We start from the raw sequence: 21,697 nt of genomic DNA on the forward strand, positions 1-21,697 counted from the left end.
ATAAATAACATACTTGAAAATGTTCTGGTAATGTATGTAAATTACATGAAAATTCTGATACACTGTAAACATATAGGTAAATATTTGTCACTAGAACTTCCCACTTTATTTTGTTTCAAGGACATTTGCTCAACCATGTTTGTAGCAGCTTTATTCATAATAGCCAGAACCTGGAAACAACCCAGATGTCCATCAACGGAGGAATGGATACAGAAATTGTGGTACTTTTACACAATGGAATACTACACAGCAATTACAAACAAGGAAATCATGAAATTTGCAGGCAAATGGTGGGATCTAGAAAAGATCATCCTGAGTGATGTATCCCAGAAGCAGAAAGACACACATGGTATATACTCACTTATAAGTGGATACTAGACCTATAAGATAGGATAAACATACTAAAATCTGTACACCTAAAGAAGCCAAAGAAGAAGGAGGACCCAGGGTAAGATGAGCAATCCTCACTTAGAAAGACAAATGGAATGGACATTGGAAGTAGCAGAAAACAAGTAACAGGACAGGAGCCTACCAGACAGGGCCTCTGAAAGACTCTACCTAGCAGTGTATGAAAGCAGATGCTGAGACTCATAACCAAACCTTCAGCAGAGTACATATGAAAGAAGGGGGAGTTAGTATGACCTGGAGAGGACAGGAGCTCCACAAGGACCAAATATATCTGGGCACAAAACTTCCCACTTTAATTTGGCAAAAATGTAGCTAACAGACAGTTGTCAGCAAAACTTCAACCTTGTTTGTTTCAAAATTATAATCTAAGCAAAGTCATATCCTGGTGAAGATCAGTGTTATAATAATCTTAGTAAAATAACATTGTGCTCACCCAAATTGCTAAATATATTCACTGTTTCTATTCCCCACCATAGCATGTTCCTTATAGCCAGTCCTAAACAGTGGCATAATTCCCATATTCATACATTCATGTTCTTCCCCAATAATGCTCTCTTTAATGCACATCTGCCCTCTCTATCAATTCTAAAACTGATCTCTCCTCCAAAGTCTGTTAGCTGTTCGTTGTTTCTCTGATGTATCCCTCTAGTTCTAAGATCTGCTTGTGAAAATATCACCACATTTATCACTTAACTTTTGTCTACCTGCTTTGGATCAAGAGGACTCATGCAGTTTCTCTTCTTTTCTGTTTCTACCATGAGTGTCTGTATGTGGGTAGGTGCACATGAATGCAGGTTCCTATGGTGACTAGAAAAGAACACTGTATCCTTGGGGACTGGATTGACAGGTGGTTATGAGCCACCCAACATAAATGCTGGGAAATGAGCTAAGCTCCTCTGCAAGAGCAAGCACCAAGTGCTCTTAACCTCTGAGCCGTCTCTTCAGTCCCTTTGTTAATGTAGTTTCAATAGTCTCTAAGAATCTTCATCCCATTGATCACACTGGGGACACATGATGTATGATTCATGATTATTAGCAGATATTCGATGACATTGGTAAATGGAAAACAATCAGAGAAAATATTCCAGTGTCCCACACTATAGTGGAAAGGGTACGATAAGTACAATGAAGTATATTTTAAATTTAGGAGGAAATAAAGCTCATCAAACTTCATTAAAATATAGATTGAACAGTTCCTGTAATTCTCCATGTATTTCTACTTTCCACCCTGTTCACTTTTCTGACTAGTAATTTCATTTTATAAAGCCTGAGACGTATGAAAAGATATGATGCATGACTTGAAAAGAATCTTTAAATTCAGTTTTATTGAGTGAAGGATGAATGTTTATATACTTGGATATAGAAAAAGTCTTGGCTATGCACCTTAGATATGTGCTAGATAAATAAAAATAACAGAGTGATATAAGCTTAGATAGATATATAGGTGAATAAACAGAACCAGAGACATTGGGATCAACTCATCTACAATTATACCATTTTGTTGGGAAACCAAGTTGCTATACCAACAAAGTGAAGACAAGGCATGTTTGTGCAGGACCACACTGGACTTCATGGACATGATTTACTTCATGGAAAGCTTTTCTATGTCAACAGACTCTAAATTGGGCACACAGCTACAAATCAATAAATTCTCAACATAAACACTCCCATGCCATCCTGTTTAAGCAAGCTCACTTTTATTTCTTTAAATATCAAAATACAATGTTCTGTTTAAACAAATACAAGGAACAGAACACGTAGCTCTCTTGAAGCTAAGTTTATATTTCCAGTTCGTCTTAAATTCTTCAATCATTCCACCTCTAAATCACAGATAAATTTTCTTCCTTGAATGCTATTTTTTTCCTCTGAAATGTGAACACTGTAGTTTATGAGTAAATTCATTTTTATTCTCTCTCAGTGTTTAGTATAAATATTGTTATTTTAAGATAAACCAGATTCTTAAAATATTCACTTTAAAAAACTATTTAGATTTCTATTTCAAACGAAAGTTTGGCTATCTATAGCTAATATGGAAGACGACTCAGCTGTGAGGGTTTTTTTTAGTATATTATTATATTTGTCATTTCAAGCAGTTTAAGTTAAAATTTAATAAATAATAAAGCAATAAAATACCTCTGTTCTTTCGAGAGGTATAAATGTGATAAGTAGTACTTTTGGAAGCCTTTGCTAGTTTAATCAAAAACTTGTCCACATTAGTTAGGAAAGTACTTTGCCATACATTACTAAAAGATGGAAAATAAGTCATGAAAACAGTTCATTATATCCCTAATCTGATTTTCAACTTTCTGAGCAGTGATTCAGCAACTGAGGATATCATCATTTCCATAATTCTCTGGGTATGTCAAAGAAGGCAGAGCATAATGAATCAGAGGCCAGTAGAGGACATTGGATCTCCCTGGATCTGGGGTTACAAACAGGTTCAAATTACCCGATGAGGGTACTTACAAGAACAATAAGCACTCTTAACTACTGAGCCATCTCTCCAGTACTGAAGCTTTATTTCTAAAACCCTCTTTCATACCACTAAGAAGATCTATGGCCCTCGCACCAAAGTTCACCCTCTGTCTCTCTTTTAAAAGTTTTTATTTTTTTTTCAAGGTCTGTAAAGAACTGTGTTGGTATTTTGATGGGAATTGCATTGAATCTGTAGATTGCTTTTGGCAGTATGGCCATTTTCACAATGCTAATCCTACCAATCCATGAGCACGGGAGATCTTTCCATCTTCTGATATCTTCTTCGATTTCTTTCTTCAGAGACTTGAAGTTTTTCTCAAACAGGTCTTTCACTTGCTTGGTTAGAGTCACACTAAGGTACTTTATGTTATCAGTGGCTATTGTGAAGGGTGTTGTTTTCCTAATTTCTTTCTCAGCCTTTTTGTCTTTGGTATATAGGAGGACTTCTGATTTTTTTGAGTTGATTTTGTATCCTGCCACTTTGCTGAAGGTGTTTATCAGCTGAAGGAGTTCTCTGGTTGAATTTTTGGGGTCACTCATGTATACTATCATATCATCTGCAAATAGTGACACTTTGACCTCTTCCTTTCCGATTTGTATCCCCTTGATCTCCTTTAGTTGTCTTATTGCTCTGGCTAGGACTTCAAGTACTATGTTGAAGAGATATGGGGACAATGGGCAGTCTTGTCTTGTCCCTGATTTCAGTGGGATTGATTTAAGTTTCTCTCCATTGAGTTTGATGTTAGCTATAGGCTTGCTGTATATTGCCTTTACTATCTTTAGGTATGTGCCTTGTATCCCTGATCTCTCCAAGACTTTAAACGTGAATGGGTGTTGGACTTTGCTTCATATGGAGAAACAAAAAACCCAGAATCTCCAAAACAATCCTGTACAACAACAGATCATCTGGAGGTATCTCCATCCCTGATCTCAAGCTGTACTACAGGGCAACAGTAATAAAAACTGCATGGTATTGGCATAGAAACAGAAAGGAGGATCAATGGAACCACATAGAAGACCCAGAAAATAAACCCACACACCTATGAATACTCGATATTTGACAAAGAAGGCAAATCCATTCAATGGAAAAAAGACAGCATCTTCAACAAATGGTGCTGGACCAACTGGATGTCTACATGTAGAAAAATGAAAATAGATCCATATTTATCACCCTGCACAAAACTAAAGTCAAAGTGGATCAAGGACCTCAACATAAAACGAGATACCCTAAATCAATTGGAAAAAAAAGTGGGGAACAGCCTAGAACTCATTGGCACAGGAGACAACTTCCTGAACAGAACACCAACAGCACAGGCTCTAAGAGCAACAATCAATAAATGGGACCTCATGAAACTGAAAAGTTTCTGTAAAGCAAAGGACACCGTCATCAAAATAAAACGACTGCCTACAGATTGGGAAAGAATCTTCACTAACCCTTTATCTGACAGAGGACTAATATCCAGTATATACAAAGAACTAAAGAAGCTAAAAAGCAGCAAACCAAGTAATCCAATTAAAAAAAGGGGAACAGAGCTAAACAGAGAATTCTCGACAGAGGAATATCGAATGGCAGAGAAACACTTAAAGAAATGCTCATCCTCATTAGCCATCAGGGAAATGCAAATCAAAACGACCCTGAGATTTCACCTTACACCCATCAGAATGGCCAAGATCAAAAACTCAAGTGACAACACATGCTGGAGAGGTTGTGGAGAAAGGGGAACCCTCCTCCATTGCTGGTGGGAATGTAAACTGGTACAACCACTCTGGAAATCTTTCTAAGACAATTAGGAATAGTGCTTCCTCAAGACACAGCTATACCACTGCTAGGTATATACCCAAAGTTTGCTCAAGTACACAAAAGGGATACTTGCTCAACCATGTTTATAGCAGCTTTATTTGTAATAGCCAGAACCTGGAAACAACCCAGATGTCCATCAATGGAAGAATGGGTACAGAAATTGTGGTATTTTTACACAATGGAATACTACTCAGCAATCAAAAAGGAGGAAATCATGAAATTTGCAGACAAATGGTGGGATCTAGAAAAGATCATTCTGAGTGAAATATCCCAGAAGGAGAAAGACAAACATGGGATATACTCACTTATATAGACCTATAAGATATGATAAACATAACGAAATCTATACACCTAAAAAAGATAATCAATTGAGCGGGCATGGGGCAAGATGATCAATCCTCGTTTAGAAAGACAGATGGGATGTGCATTGAACGTATGACAAGAGTCTACTGAGCGCATCTGAAAGACTCTAACTAGCAGTGTTTTCAAAGCAAAGACTCATGACCAAACCTTTGGCAGAGTACAGGGAATCATAAGAAAGAAGGGGAGTTAGTCTGATGGGGAAAGGATAGGAGCTCCACAAGGACCAAATATATCTGGGCACAGGGTCTTTTCTGAGACTGACGTTCAACCAGGGACCATGTATGGATATAACCTAGAACCTCCACTCAGATGTAACCTGTGGTAGCTCAGTAACCAATTGGTTTCCCAAAGTGAGGGAAACAGGGACTATTTCTAACAGGAACTCAATGACTGGCTCTTTGGCCTCCCCACCCCCGAAGGGAGAAGCAGTCCTGTTAGGCCACAGAGGAGGGCTTTGCAGCCAGTCCTGAAGATATCTGATAAAACAGGATCAGATGAATGGGGAGGAGGTCTCCCTCTATCAGTGGACTTGGAAAGGGGCACGGTGGAGATGAGGGAGAGAGGGAGGGACTGGGAGGGAATGAGGGATTGGGACATGGCTGGGATACAGAGTTAATAAAATGTAACTGATAAAAAAAAATAAAAAATAAAAAAATAAAAGTTTTTATTAAGGACGTTGAACATTTCTTTAAGTGTTTCTCTGCCATTCAATATTCCTTTACAGAGAATTCTCTGTTTAGCTCTGTACTCCATTTTTTTTAATTTTTAAAAATTTTTTTACTATTAATTACACTTTATTCATTTTGTATTTCCCCATAAGCCCCTCCCTCCTCCCCTCCCGAATCCTCCCTCCCTCCCCCTTCCTCATGCATGCCCCTCCCCTAGTCCACTGATAGAGGAGGTCCTCTTCTCCTTCCTTCTGATCTTAGTCTATCAGATCACCTCAGGAGTGGCTGCATTGTCATCTTCTGTGGCCTGGTAAGGCATTTTTTAATTGGATTACTTGGTTTGCTGCTTTTCAGCTTCTTTAGTTCTTTATATATACTGGATATTAGTCCTCTGTCAGATATATGGTTGGTGAAAATCCTTTTCCAATCTGTAGGCTGTCGTTTTGTTCTGAAAACAGTGTCCTTTCCTTTACAGTTTCAGGAGGTACCATTTATTGATTGTTGCTCTTAGAGCCTATGCTGTTGGTGTTCTGTTCAGGAAGTTGTCTCTTGTGCCAATGAGTTCAAAGCCCTTTCCCACTTTTTCTTCTAAGCGGTTTAGTGTGTCTGGTTTTATATTGAGGTCTTTGATCCAGTGGACTTTAGTTTTGTGCAGGGTGATAAGTATGGATCTATTTTCATTTTTCTACATGTAGACATCCAGTTAGAACAGCACCATTTGTTGAAGATGCTATCTTTTTTCCATTGAATGGTTTGGCATCTTTGTCAAAAATCAGGTGTCCATAAGTTTGTGGATTTATGTCAGGGTCTTCTATTCGATTCCATTGATCCACCAGTCTGTTTCTATTCCAGTGCCATGTAGTTTTGTTGCAGTTTTTAGTATTGTTGTTTTATAGTACAGCTTGAGATCAGGGATGGAGATACCTCCTGAAGATCTTTTACTATAGAGAAATCTTTTAGCAATTCTAGGTTTCTTGTTGTTCGATATGAAGGTGAGAATTTTTCTTTCAAGGTCTGTAAAAAATTGTGTTGGTAATTTGATGGGAGTTGCATTGAATCTGTAGATTGATTTTGGTAAGGTGGCATTTTTTACTATATTAATCCTGCCAAGCCATGAGCATGGGAGATCTTTCCATCTTTTCATATCTTCTTCTAATTCTTTCTTCAGAGACTGGAAATTTTTTTTCATACAAGTCTTTGACTTGCTTAGTTAGCCTGACACAGAGGACCTCTGAAAGGCTCTGCCCTGCAGACTGTCAATGCAGATGCTGAGACTTATGGGCAACCTTTGGGCAGAGTGCAGGGAGTCTTAGGAAAGAAGTGGGAAGCAGTAAGATCTGGAGAGGACAGGAACTCAACAAGGAGAGCAACAGAACAAAAAAAATATGAGCACAGAATTCTTTCCTGAGACTGATACTCCAACCAAGGACCATGCATGGAGATAACCTAAGACCCTTGCACAGATGTAGCCCATGGCATTTCAGTATCCAAGTGGGTTCCATTGTAATGGGAACAGGGACTGTCTCTGACATGAACTGATTGTCCTGCACTTTAATTACCTCCCCCTGAGGGGGAAGCAGCATTACCAGGCCACAGAAGAAGACAATGCAGCTACTCCTGATGAGAACTAATTGACTAGGATCAGAATTGACTAATTGACTAAGCCATCATGTCCCTCCCTTTCTCCTATTTTTATACTCATCTCTAACTGAAAGAATAAACATGTCACATGAATAGGAATAAAGTCATTCTTTGACTAGTTCAATCTACTCACATAGTATGTGAAGTCTAGTAACTCCGTGATTATTATTAAAAAGTAATGGTAGAACTGGAAAAGTGTGTAGTATGGACAAACAGAAAAAAGAAAAAAAGGAAAGCATCAACTCATAGCCATGCTATCAGAATTGAATTTAATATTTACCACATTCTGTTCGGGTATTTGATGAATAGATATGCATAAGTGTGGAATAAAGTGTAAAGAGCATGCATATAACTGCACATGGTTCATTTTCCCATAATATTTTATTATAAGTATCTTCTAACATTTTAGTTTTTCAAATGGTTATTTTTGACTTTCTAACATTCAGTTAAATGGTTTTAAAATTTTTTAGCCCTGGGTTTAATGTTAGTATGTACTATGTACTATTTTTGTCTTTATAAATTACACTTCTAATCATATGCAAGTGTCAGCATGCTAGATGATCCTGAAATTTACAGTTTGGTGGAATTTTGCAGGTGGAAATGGATGTGGCCAAAAAACATCATATATATATGTATTAAATCCTTATAGAATAGATAAAATATTAAAAAAATGTTTGAATCTAATGTTTTAGAAGATAAAAGCAAAGGTGAAAGATAATTCAACTGACCACTAGATGAGGTTGAAAAGAGGACAGGAGGTGTCCAACAGCTTTTATAACTCAACCAAATTATGTTGATAGATGAAAGTCCCAGCCTGTTAAAGTCACTGAACTCAGACAAACAATCACAGCATAAATTTACTTGCTTGGATTTCTCAGTGCTGGAATCTCTAATCATAGTAAATAATATTGGTGTTGTTTAGATTAATGTCCTTCATTTTTCATAAAAGTGATAACCATGACTTTTCCATGCCTCTTTAATAACACAGATATTATTCCTGGGAAAGAAATTGTGGAGATTTATAGAGAAATATCAGATCCCCAGATCATCTCTAGAGACAGACTGCAGATTTCTCCCACTTAAAGATCTGTGAGACTTCAGACACCCAAGATACAAACATTTCTGTATCAGAGAAATTCGGGACAATAATTGCATGTAACTCCATCATTTGGAAGGCTAAGACAGGAAGTTTACCATGAGTTTAATGCGAGCCTAGGCTGCAGAATGCAGTAGAGCTGTAGTGTTTGTGTGTTGGGGTGGGGGGGAGGTGCTTATTTTACTTTCTTCTGTGTTGTGATAAACACCTGACTAAAAGTAACTTAGGGGAAGAAAGGGCTTATTTGGCTTAGACTCCAGGGCAGAGAGAAGTCAGAGCCTCAAGACCAGGAACCCAAAGGCAAACCTGCATGCTTTTCCATGAAGCATTTCTTTGCTCCATGGAACTAACGTACAATCATGAATAGCAGAAACCATAGAGGATGCTACCTGATAACATGCTCATAGGCTCTTCGGTGGCTTTCAGATCCAGCCCAGCGCCACCTCCAAGGACTGTTGCCAGCCACGGGAGGTAGAACCCTCCAATATAAATTAATATCTAACACAATCCTCCACAGAAATGCTCACAAGTCATTTGGCTCTGGTTAGCCCCTCAGCTGAGATATCCCTCCTCAGGTGACTAATTAGTGTCAAGTTGACAACTAAGCCAACTAGGACAGTACAGTCCTCATGGGAAGGGATCATGGGAAGGGATGCACCTCGTAGCTGGTAGAGAGGAGAACAGTGGCTGGCATGGACATCACTGTGAAACGAGTGTGAGTGAAGGCACAGACCAAAGGGGTGCTGGCAAACTCTGAGAGATGCAGTCATTTATGTCACTGACATATAACATGAGAAGAAACTTAGCAGTTATTTGCTGGGGGTTAGTCATATGTTTGACAGTAGATTGTGGGGTATTAGAAATCCATGTGAAAAAAGAAACTGTGAAAGAGGTTTTCTTTATTAGTAGCTTCAAAAATGGTGTACACAATGTATTGAAGAAAGAAAACTGAGGAGAAAAAAGAAAATGAAACGAGTGATTATCTGTTTAAGTCCCTGCTGTGTAACACTGCGAGCTCCCAAGCTACTGACTGTGTGAAAGTCACTATTGTATGCAAAATTTCCTGAAAAAGATGTCATCTCACATTTTGAAACTTCTGCATGACTGCTTAACTGATAACAACTTCAGTGTCAGTGGAAAGGTTGGAATGTTACAGGTTCAGGACCCTAAATTACATTTACCTTGGGTTATCTTTAGCTCTGCTAATAGCCACTTGTGCCCACCTATGTGTCTGACCTGACACCCTTACAACTAGCAAATAAAACCTTTAGAATGTATATTGATTCTACAAAACCCTAGTTTCCACCAACCCAAAGACTAAGAATAGGCAGCAACTGGGGTCTCTAGATCAAATTCCCCTGGTTTTGATGGAACTTGCCTTGCTAATATCTCCACCAATATATTTTAAGAGTATCTTCTTCCCCTCCCCTAGTCCTCAGAAAAAGGGATCCCCTGTTACCATCTACCCAGATCATCAAGTTGTATCAGAGCTGAGAGTGTCCTCTTCACTTGTGGCCTGACAAAACAGTCCCTCCAGGGAGAAATAACTGAAAAGCTGGCAAAAAAGTCCATGTTGGAGAGACCCAGCTCCCCTTATTAGGGAACCCACATGAGACCTGAACTGCCCATCAGCTACATCTTTGTAATGGGGAGAGAAAGAGGGAGGATGGGTCTGGGAGGTGAGGAGTGGTAGGCCTAAAACCAGGTTGTAAAGTAAATAAATAATATGTTAAAGTATCTTCTTATATTTATAACTTTGTTCTGTTACTGTACAAACTTAATCAAATTGTTACCACATTAGAATGTGGAATTTGGGATAATCGTAATTTGTCTTCCTGGACCATGGTCACTCATTCTTGGGTGCAGAATAAGTTATCTCTTACATTCTTTGAGATGGATGTTCCGTTTTTACATTAACACTATTGTTTTTTTTCTTTAATAAATCATTATTAAATTACATGTTATTATATATAACAAATCACTATGCTAATAAATCATTTGAGGGACATCAATTTTAGTGGTGGCATATGTACATGGATGTACTTTGGGAATCTGGTACATTATTATAATATTCATCATGGATGCACTAAAAGCTTTGTAAACAAGAGGGTACCCTAATGATGAAAATAGGTTGCACAGCACTGAAAACCTACAAGCAGATCAAGGCAGACAACATTTTACCATGAAAGCTGGAGGAGCTCACAAAGCTGAAGCCCCAATGCTCACCCACTCACCGAGGTCCTCTTACCAGCTATTAGCCACTAAGCTGGGAGTGGGGGTTTTCTGTAGGGTTGTGGCCCTTGGTAAGCGGCTACACTCCTGTAGATGACTCCACACCAATAAGCACATAGGCATCTGTGCCTGGACTTGATGGGTGTTCAGCAATAAACACAAAACGGACACAAGTCAGAACACAAGTAGGGGAATCTGGGAGTCGTAAGAGGAAAATATGGGGTGAATTTTATCAAAATACGTTGTGTACATGTATGAAAAGTTCAAAGAACAAAGTTTATTACATTGCAAAATAAGACAGGCTTTGTTTAGACCCTGAATCTGAAAAAGCTTATAGATTCAATGTCAGGTTGGTGGTTTCTGGATAAATTCAGTGTTCCATGCTGTTACATGCAGAATGTGTAACCTCATCTATCATAGTGCTTTAGAGAGAAAACATTAAGTATTAGCCCCTTCACTAATGCTCAAATTGATCACCAAATAAATGTGCTGTGCTTAACAATTAAAAACAAACAAACAAACAAAACAGATTACTTGCTTTCAAGGTGATGTTATAAATACGGAGATTTCAAGGACAAAAGCAAACTTGGAACAAGCCAGTTGTTCAGTTAACCATGAACCAGCACCCATCCAAGGTTGCAATGATAGCCTCAGATACATCATTGGAGAAGCCAACATATACCATGACAACACACATGCCAAGGCCAGCTAGGCGCCCTCATTCTCTTGACCAATAATGCATTAAGCATTTGTAGGATGACCTCCAAGAAGTAGATGAAGCTTAAAAATGAGCTAAGCTTGAATTCATTCCGGTGATTTTTATGTTAAGAAAATTGTATAAGTAAAGGGAAAGCCCATACTTCACGTTTCAATATAATTACAGATAAGGAGTTTAAGGTTATCCCCTCTCTGCAGGTGGCTCCCACTCAACTGTTTTGGCCCTTTGTGGAATGTATAAATAAAGCAGCTAGTGACTGCTAGCAAGGAGAGTGAATTTGAACAGAGCACAGATCTATTCACTGCAACTTCTCTGCTAAAAATGAATTTTTCATTTTTAGCTGGAAACATTAGTGAGTGTTAGAAAGGGGTAGTGGGAAATCAGTGGGAAAAATCAATATACATTGTGTAAATGAATGGAACTTTTAAGGAAAAAACAACTACTGTTTTAAAGAAATAAGATGGCCATTTTTACTATGTTAGTCCTGCCAAGCCATGATCATGGGATATCTTTCCATCTTCTGATATTTTCTTCTAATTATTTCTTCAGAGACTGGAATTTTTTTCATACAAGTCTTTGACTTGCTTGGTTAGGGTCACACCAAGGTATTTTATGTCCTTTGTGGCTATAGTGAAGGGTATTGTTTCCCTAATTTCTTTCTCAGCCCTTTTTGTCTTTTGTATACAGGAGGGCTACTGATTTTTTTTAGTTAATTTTGTATCCAGCCACTTTGCTGAAGGTGTTTATCAGCTGTAGGAGTTCCCTGGCAGAATTTTTGAGGTTACTCAGGTAAACTATCATATCATCTGCAAATAGTGATACTTTGAATTCTTCCTTTCCAATTTGTATCCCCTTGATCTCTTTTAATTGTCTTATGGCTCTAGCAAGGACTTTAAGAACTATCTTGACGAGATATGGAGAGAGTGGGCAGCCTTGCCTTGCTCACTCATAAGTGGATATTAATATATAATATAGGATAAGCATAATAAAATCTGTATACCCAAAGAAACTAATCAAGAAGGAGGACTATGGCTAAGATGCTCAATCCCCATTCAGAAAGGCAAAGAGGATGGACTTCAGAAGAGGGAGAAAACAGGAACAGGAAAGGAGCCTATCCCAGAGGGCCTCTGAAAGGCTCTACCCTGCAGGGTATCAGAGCAGATGCTGAGACTTATAGCCAAATTATGGGTGGAGTTCAGGGAATCTTATGAAAGAAAGGAGAGATAGGAAAACCTGGAGAGGACAGGAGCTCCACAAGGAGAGTAACAGAACCAAAATAATCTGGGCACAGAGGTCTTTTCTGAGACTGATACTCAAGGACCATTCATGGAGATAACCTAGAACCCCTTCACAGATGTAGCCCATGGCAGTTCAGTGTCCAAGTGGGTTCCATTGTAATGGGAACAGGGACTGTCTTTGACATAAACTGATTGGCCAGCTCTTTGATCACCTCCCCTTGAGGGGGTATACAACCTTACCAGGCTACAGAGGAAAACAATGCAGCCACTCCTGATGAGACCTGATAGACTAGCATCAGAAGGAAAGAGAGAAGGACCTCCCGTATCAGTGGACTGAGGGAGGAACATGCATGGAGAAGGGGGAAGGAAAGTGAAATAGGGAGGGGGGGAGGGAGGGAGCTACAGGGGGGATACAAAGTGAATAAACTGTAATTAATAAAAAAAGTGAAAAAAAAGAAATAAGAATATTCTAAAGAGGTACATGTGTCCCTCCATTTGACTATGAAATTATTAAAACAATGGCCCCTAAAGTAATTAGAATTTCTTCATGAATTTTATGCCAGGAGAAGGAAAAAGCTGAAGCCTGCTGTCACCCAGGAAAAACTTGTCTCAAAGGAAAGAGAACTGATATCCTTCTTACAATCTTGCAGGAGACACTCAGACCCAGACAATTCTGAAGGAACAATGGGCAAGATCGCTTAGTTGCAAACATCCCTCTTTCTGTTTATTTAAGCTTAAACCTGATGCTAAGACCTTAAAGATGTACTTGGGATGGGGCACGGTTTTAGATTTCCTTGTTCTTCTTCCCAAAGTGACCACATTGAGTAAATAAATCTCTCTCTTTTCTCTTTTTGCTATGACTAGTTTGTTTACTGAGGTTACTAGGCTGGATAACTGAACGTGGCTTACAGGGAAATGTCAGGACCCAGGCTGTGACCATCATAACTCTAGAATTACTACTCTGAGAACAATCCCTGTCTACTAAGTACAGACAATAAGGCAGTACCTTCAGCGTTCATACCGACCGCCTGCTTTCAGAGCTTAGTTTCTGCACATTCCTGTGTCACGGCTTGCTTTGATAGCAAATCATTTTATAAGCACTGTGTCTCCAATGAATTAGGATGGTACAGGTGTAGTAACCTTGCAGAGCTGTCCCCTGCACCATCTTAATATCAGTTTGACCACAGATGGCTATGGAAATTACTAAAAAGGATTAACAACAAATATTTGATTTTTAAATTTTAAGAAGAATGAAAGCAAAATTTGCATCCAAAATATTAAGTGTAGCTTAGCCTAGCATGTCATTCTCTGCTGGGATGTCTGTTCGTTCCTTGGGCGTTATGATACAGTGTTAACTGTACACAGAAGAAGAATTCATTTTTTAAATAATATTTTATTTTTATTAATTACAGTTTATTCCCTTTGTATCCCACCTGTAGTTGCCTCCCTCTTCCCCTCCCAATCCTACTCTCCCTCCCTCATCTCCTCCTATGCTCCTCTCCAAGTCCACAGACAAGGGAGGTCCTCTCCATTTTTAAACAGTAGAAGCAAGGCTGAGAATGATGTTGAAGGCCATCTTTTTTTCTTTTTCCTTCCATTCTAAAGTCTGACTACAGAAATATCTACATTTTGATTCAAATCACGCTTAATAAAAGAGGACAAGTCAATATTTTTAGTTTAAGAATTTGCAACGGCACTAATGATTAAAGCATTAGGAAGTTATTATTTTTATCAAATCATTTGATGCAAACATTGGTCGACGATTATTTGGACAATTACAGAACTGCAACTACATACTAGGGAGAACAGTCAGTGGATGATGTGTACATCAAGACAGTTCTTGATAACAATGTTGTACCAGACTTTTTTAAAGAATATACTGATTGGTGTTTAAACTATACAATTTAATAATCATAAAGAAAGGGCAAAATTCATTAGACAGCTGATATCAAATTTGTAAAAAAAATTACAAAGGAAAATACAAAAATAGATTAAGGAAATCCCTACATTTTCGCCTCTACCTAATATCCAAACACTAGGGCACACAGTCATAGTCCAACCAACAGTAACTGACACATTTTCAGGAAAAAAATGGCAGAATGTGTCATCTAAGACATTCATTCGTTTATTTAAAACATGCATCCATGTTCTAACTTATTTCCAGGAATTATTTTTAGGTCAGATAAACAAGTTTGATTTGGCCCTTGACCTTATGAGGTAAAAGCTATTTTTAATAGTTTCCAGAAATTAAGGGTTAATTATTAAGATGTTATGATAAAGAACTTGCAAGTAAAAACCATCATGCACCAAAACTAACCAGATGTCTATACATCTCAATGAACATATTCCTACACACTTAGAATAGTCATTCTGAAGTTGCACTAGAATATCAGCGAAGAAAGAAAAAAAGAGTATTAGAGAAGAAATGGAGCATAAATATGATCTTTATGTGATTAAAACACAAAGCTTTTGGTCTAGTATGAACTAATAAAAATAAACAAAGTATTACATATAAAGAAAGGGATTATCAACAATTAACTGCTTTCAACCTGAGATGATTAGCATAGTAAGACAACTTGAACACTCAAAAATAAAGTTAAGGAAGAAATAGGAAAAAAAAAGAAAACTTTCAACTATCCTCCCGAACACACTTTTCTTGGTTAGTTTAGAAAGTAACACCTCTAACTAGCTTCCATTAAGAGAAACAAAAGCTCAAGTTTCCACACATAGTGGATATTGTTTTATTTTCTTATTTTAATAACAAATATTGACTTGAGGAAAGCTGAAGTCGTTTCAGTTCTGTGGCAGAAAAAAAAGGACAAGGAAAAGCAGAGCCACCACAGTCAGTGTCACGTGTAGAAGACAGCTGTAGCTACACTGATTTATTGTTGAGAAATTGGTTCTCTCTAGGGTGAGCCTATGTTTTCTGCTGATAAAATAACACACTTGTGAATCTCAAGGAGTTATATCTGAACAATCACTTCAAGCATCATTTTTTTTTTATAATTTTAGTTAAGGAAAATTCAACACTAGCAAAATACCTGAAAAGTACTACACCTACCATTAATCCACCGAGCTTCTGGATTATGAAGTCCAAAACCTTTCTCCAAAAGTTCCTCTAGTGACAGTCTTGTTTCTGAAGAATTTGTTAGCTCATCTGAGAAGAGAAAAAATACAAAGTCAGGAACGTCTTTGCTCTTTTTCATACAATAATAAGACATAAGATTTAAAATATTTTGCTTCAAAAATATATTTTAACTAGACGTCAATCTGAAGTGAGCATTTGAAGTAGACTTTGGCATTAAGATTGTTTCATAGCTGGGTAATCCCAGCATTCTGGGAGGCAGAGCAGGTAAATCTCTGTGAGTTCCAGGCCAGCCTGGTCTACAAAATGAGTCTAGGACAGCCAAGGCTGCACAGAGAAACCTTGTCTTAAAATCAAACAAACAAATAAACAAAACAACAACAACAATATTTTGTTTTGATTTTTAAGGAAGGGTTTTTTAAAACCCAGACTGGCCTTGAACTTTCAATCATCTTGCCTCCAACTCCCAAATATTAACATTGTAAGAGTACTCTACCACATCTGACCTCAACTTTTTAAATTAACCGTAGGGTTTTAATATGTAATTGTTTCAGTTTGACGTAAATTTAATAGATCCATCCCAAGTTATGATTAATACACACTATATAAAAGGAACCAAGAACTCCTGTTTTTCACTGTTAAACCAAACAAATATTTTTGGTGTTTAATCATAAGCCATCCTTACTTTTCACACTATTTAACATTAAACTTAGCCTTTTTGTGAAAAGCTAACAATTAGAGAGGTGGGGACTATCACAGGTAAGAGAGAACATTCTAGTAAAAGACAATTCAAATTAAATAGAATGAACACAAAATTATACCACACAGTCACCACCTGGCAACTGTTAAGCAAATCCGAGACTTGAATACCAAGTTCAAAGTGTAAAAAGCTATGAAGAAAACAAGTATCACTCATTAACCATCGGAAGAACAGCATGATTTGATTTTCTTTTTACATTTCAACACCTAGAAATAGAAAGCTATGGCTTGAGTTACAAAGTTGCATTTACAATACCCCTTTATATTCAAGGCCTATGGACAGCAATTTGTCACTTTCTTGCAAAATAATAGCATTGTTTATTTGCTGAGTAAATTCTTTTTGGTGACCTTTTAGCTGTGCCCTTCCCTCTAACTGAAAACAAAATGTCAAAGACATGTACTAATCTCACTTGATTTTATCTTTTAAAAGTTCAGCACTTACAGCACCAAGAGCTTGCTGAGACTTCTCTGCAGTGTCTGTGCAGTCACTCATTTCAAACGCAGTCCAGTGAATCCATTAACTAACACTATGACTGCCAAGATAATTTTTTTTAAAAATATGAGAATTATCTGATTTCTGCTTTAGCACCACTCATAATTACATGCAAATAGATAAAAAATTGTAGACAAAGATCCTATTATTTACAGAGCAAACAAAAAGGTGGAAATTTCAACTTTCTTATGGACTCAGTACTCAGCAGTTCAGGGCCCTTGCTGACTTTCCAGATGACCCGAGTTTGGCTCTCAGCACACACACAGGACTTCCTGTAATTCTAGCTCCACATTATCTGATGCCCTCTCTTGTCCTCTATGGGCATGTACACACATGTCACACACACACACACACACACACACACACACCCCTCTAAAAATCATCTAACTTTCTGAATTCTAAAAAAAATTTTAAAAAGTTCAATTAATAGGTATTTGTAAAGCAGAAGACCTACCCCTCCAGAGGAGCTAACATTTACAGAGAAAAGCCTATGATGGAAGGGAGACTTAAGGATGCAGGGAGCTGAGGGAGTTCAGAGACACGTGGAGATTCTCTTATACCAGATATGAAAGAAATCCTCAGAAACACACTGATTGCCATTCCCTACAAAAATTCAGACCATTCAGATACTATGGGAGTCAAGTCAAAGAACCCAACATACTTTTTTTTTTTTTTTTTTTTTTTTTTTTTTTTTTTTTTTTAATCACTGGCAGATTGGACCCAGGGACTCCCACTTCACTGGCAAGTGCTCGATCTCTAAGCAAGTTTTACACACTTAGGATGATGAATATACACGCATGAATATATGCATGTATACACACATGTGCAAAGGTTTATTTGACCTTGCAAAGAAACTATACTACACTAAATGATCTTACGTATAAATCATTCAAGTATTCGAAACAAGCATTTGTAGTTCTCAAATATGTCTTTTTCTTCTTTAAATTTATTGCTATTTCTACTTCTGTGTGAGTGTGCACATTTGTACATGTGTCCAAAGAGGCAAGAAGAGGACAGCTGACGAGCTGGAGGTAGAGTTACTAGGGCTTGTCGAGACCTGAACTTGGGTCCTCTAGAAGATCAGCAACCACTCTTAACTGCTGAACCATCTCTCAAGTCCCTTAAAGCATGTCTTTTTATTATTGTTGTTTATTATAATTTATTCATTTCGTTTCGCAGCTGTGGCCCCCTCCATCGTCTCCTCCCAATCCACCCTCCCTCCCTCTTTTCCCCCTATGCCCTTCCTCTATTCCTCCCCTTATATCTGACCCTATCCTATCAGGTCTTATTAGGGCTGGCTGAATCATCTTCCTCTGTGGCCTGGCATATATGCATGAAACTCTGCAGAATAAAGGAAAATTATTAATAAAAATAATGATAATTGAATCTTGTACTTTCCTGCACATTCAGTAATAGCATACTTGAATAGATTTTCATATTCTGTTTTTACTATGGTTTTAATAATCTGTTGTTTAATGCATATTTTATGTAATTGTAGGTTCATATGCAATTCTAGTGGAAAGCTATCATGCACATGTCCTGCACACTCTTCAGTCAGCTTCCTTCTGTGAAAATAATTTTGCTGAATAAGAACACAAAACGGTATTGATAATGGTAAGTTTCAGGTCCCGTAGTGATTTCATTACATGTACTTCTATTCATTTCTCTGTATTTTGTTCCATACAATCGACGACAATACCCACATCAGTCAGGATACAGAAGAGAGTCATCACCAGGGGCTTGCAGACCCTGGACCTTTCTCTGGCTAACTCCACCCACCCATTAACTGTGCCAACAGTGTTCCCCATAGAGGACTGTAGTAAGCATGTTGGAGCCGTCCCAGTAAGTCGAGTTCACCAGCCTTCTCTTACATAGGAAGGCTGAACTTCATATAGATACTTAAGATCCCATGAGTATGAACATGAAATGAAACTTCACTGCAACAAAGGCAGCAATGTGAGGGGGATGGAAGATGAATAGGAGTCTAAGTGTCATGAGGAAAATGTGTTCAAAGTCATTATGACTGTAGACAAAACCCAGTACCATGAGCGAAGAATATACGTCAAGTTAAAATCATAATACAATGTTTGTGTTAGTTCTATTGTTTTGATAAAGGAATATAACAATAAAATGACTCCAAACAAAATTCTGCTATACCCATACATCAGTGCCTTCCTCAGCCATCATTAGAGAAGCTTTCTCTTGTAGTTTACAGGGACTACACAGACTAAAGATTGAGTAGTACTCTGTTCTAATTGGGTTGTCTTCCTCACGCCCCTCCCCTCAGTGCTGAGGGAGTTACATCAAAGCAAAGACAAAGCTTTCATCTGCCAGAGGAGATGGACCACACAACACAACCCATGTGTGTATTCACAGAAACTGAGACAGTATGCATTAGGCCTACACAGAAAGGGTTCCAGGGCTGGACTGGGGGAGTGGACATGGATTTCTATCCTAAATCCACAAGCTATCTTCATTTGACATATTGCAAAACAGTTTTCTCCAGTGGAGTCTCATTGAGGATACAAATCACACTTAGGGGCAGACACATGCCAAGCAGTACTTACCAGCACAAAATAAACTCAACAGTATTTTTGTAGACATTTTGTCTCATGTTGCTTTGTTTCACAATTCTTTTTTTTTTTTTGTCTTACTCATTCCTTTTTACAAAAAGAAATTTCTTACTAAAGTATTTTCATTTGTTCTGTGATATAAAATCAAGATATTTCTTTGTTGCTAACAAAATGCACTCATGGATATGCACACAAATATGCACACAAATGTAAAAAAAATGAGTAATCTTTTTTAAAAAGGAAATAGGAAGCATGTATAAACCCATATTGAAACCTAATTCTTCATGAACTTATGTCATACTCAGACATGAGGAGACGTAACTCAAATTACTTAGTATTTCGTATATTTTAATGAGCGTCTCAGTAATCTAACCTCAAAGCTAATTTACAGCAGAGAATCTTAGAGATGTCATTCATTATCTCAGTCACTCGAAATAAACACTGTCACGTGACACACAAAGAATATTAGATTGTATATCACTCTGTCATGGGAAGATCCTTACTTAATACTTCCACGGAGTGGCTTTCAATTACCCTTAATATCAGAAAAATAATTGCTAAAATTATATATTTACTTATTTTGAAGCTTACCTTTAGAAGCTTATTTAAATAAAATTCTCTTGAATTGTTTAGTGTTTAAATATAAGGTATCTGCTGTGGCTAAATTAAAAATATGTTTAAAATGTTCATATGTTGGAAGAGTGATTCTCTAGAGCACCAGTGCTCAGAGGAGGAGCTGTGGGGAAATGATTGGGTCATGAGGACTTTGACCTCACCCATGGATTCATCTAGTGCTCAGTTTATAATACGCTAGGTGATTAGTCGGGGGTGATGGAAACTTAAAGGTCTGACCTACTTGAAATGTATGGATCTTCATTTCCTAACTCCAGTTTCCCCCCTCACAGGGTCCTTTCTCCTCCTCCCTTTCCCCTTTTCTTCCCTTTCCTATTCTTTCCCATCCCCTGCCCCTTTCTTTCCTCATCTACGTCCTCTACTCTTTCTCCTTCTTTTACTCTCCACTCCTCTCCCTTTCCCCTCTCTTGATGCTTCCTAACAGTTTTTCTCTTGTTCTTTCTCTGTACACCTTCGTTTCTACACTCTTTCACCTTTCCTTTCATGCCATTTCCTTCTAGTCACTTGTTCTTTCACACTATCCTACAATATGAAAACTTCTTCCTGGAAAGGGGGCTTGCTGAAAGTCAGGAAGTTCCAAACTGGAGCTTCACATCCTTGAGAGTGGATCTTTAAGGCTTTGGAAGGAATCAACTCAAGTAAATCAAGAATTTCCTGAAAGCTGAATGACTCACAAGCTTCTTCTCTCTACAAGGTTAACTAAGCAGTAAGGATGGCTGGGAAGAGGAAACTAATTTGTGAAAATGCCTACAACTTGCTCATGGAGCTCCTGAGATACTGCAACTGGGAGTCCTCCCATAAGCTGGTGTGGGCTTTTGTAGCTTCCACTGCCTTGTCATCAGTGTTCTTAGACGAAACTCCTCATCCTTCTATAATACTACTCTATGTATGGTTTTCCATGCTGGTTTGTCCTTAGTCCCATATCTGGGATGAGGGTATGCTTGGTCATGCCTCTGTAGGAAAAGTCACCCACACCAGTGGCAAAGGGTGAGCAACAGCTGCTTGTGCCACACACTCCTACTAGCATGTCTTGCCTCATAAAACTCCAAAAAAAAAAAAAAAAAGGAATACCACCGATCCTCATTTATAAGCCTCTAACTCTATGAGAAATAGAAATATTTCCTTTTTTAAATTAAATTTTCCCAAGAATATTGACCCAGTGATTGGATCGTGAGGATTCAGATTCACCCATGGACTCATCTAGTGGTGGTGAAATGTGAGTGATCAGGGTGATGAAAACTTAAGAAGCAGGGCATAGTTGAAGGGAGTAGATAATCAGGGGTCCCCTCTCTCTTCCCTCCTCCTCTTCTTTCCCCCATCCCTTCATTCTTCCATTCTATCAACTTTCTTTCTCATCTCACTGTATCGTTTTCTTCCAGCCACTTATTGTATACAAATGCCCTACAGGTGGAAGGTGGCTTAGGATTTTGATGCTGTAAAGAGATACCATGACTACAACATCATTTATAAAGGAAAAGATTTCATCAGAACTAACTTATAGTTTCAGAAGTTTA

The 21,697-nt window shown here is 38.0% G+C and overlaps 1 protein-coding gene across 2 annotated transcripts in view; it reads right to left on the reverse strand.

Annotated features, from left to right (window-relative positions):
* Positions 1-21,697, reverse strand: part of Dpp10 (dipeptidyl peptidase like 10) — a 1,523,950-nt gene that overhangs the window by 522,902 nt on the left and 979,351 nt on the right. For both annotated transcript variants that reach the window (XM_060371777.1, XM_060371776.1), the window contains exon 3: positions 15,702-15,797. In XM_060371777.1, the coding sequence (XP_060227760.1) occupies positions 15,702-15,797 (96 nt within the window). The remainder of the gene's footprint in view (positions 1-15,701; positions 15,798-21,697) is intronic.

The sequence above is a fragment of the Meriones unguiculatus genome, chromosome 18 (genome assembly GCF_030254825.1).
Source record: "Meriones unguiculatus strain TT.TT164.6M chromosome 18, Bangor_MerUng_6.1, whole genome shotgun sequence".
NCBI classification, from domain to species: domain Eukaryota; kingdom Metazoa; phylum Chordata; class Mammalia; order Rodentia; family Muridae; genus Meriones; species Meriones unguiculatus.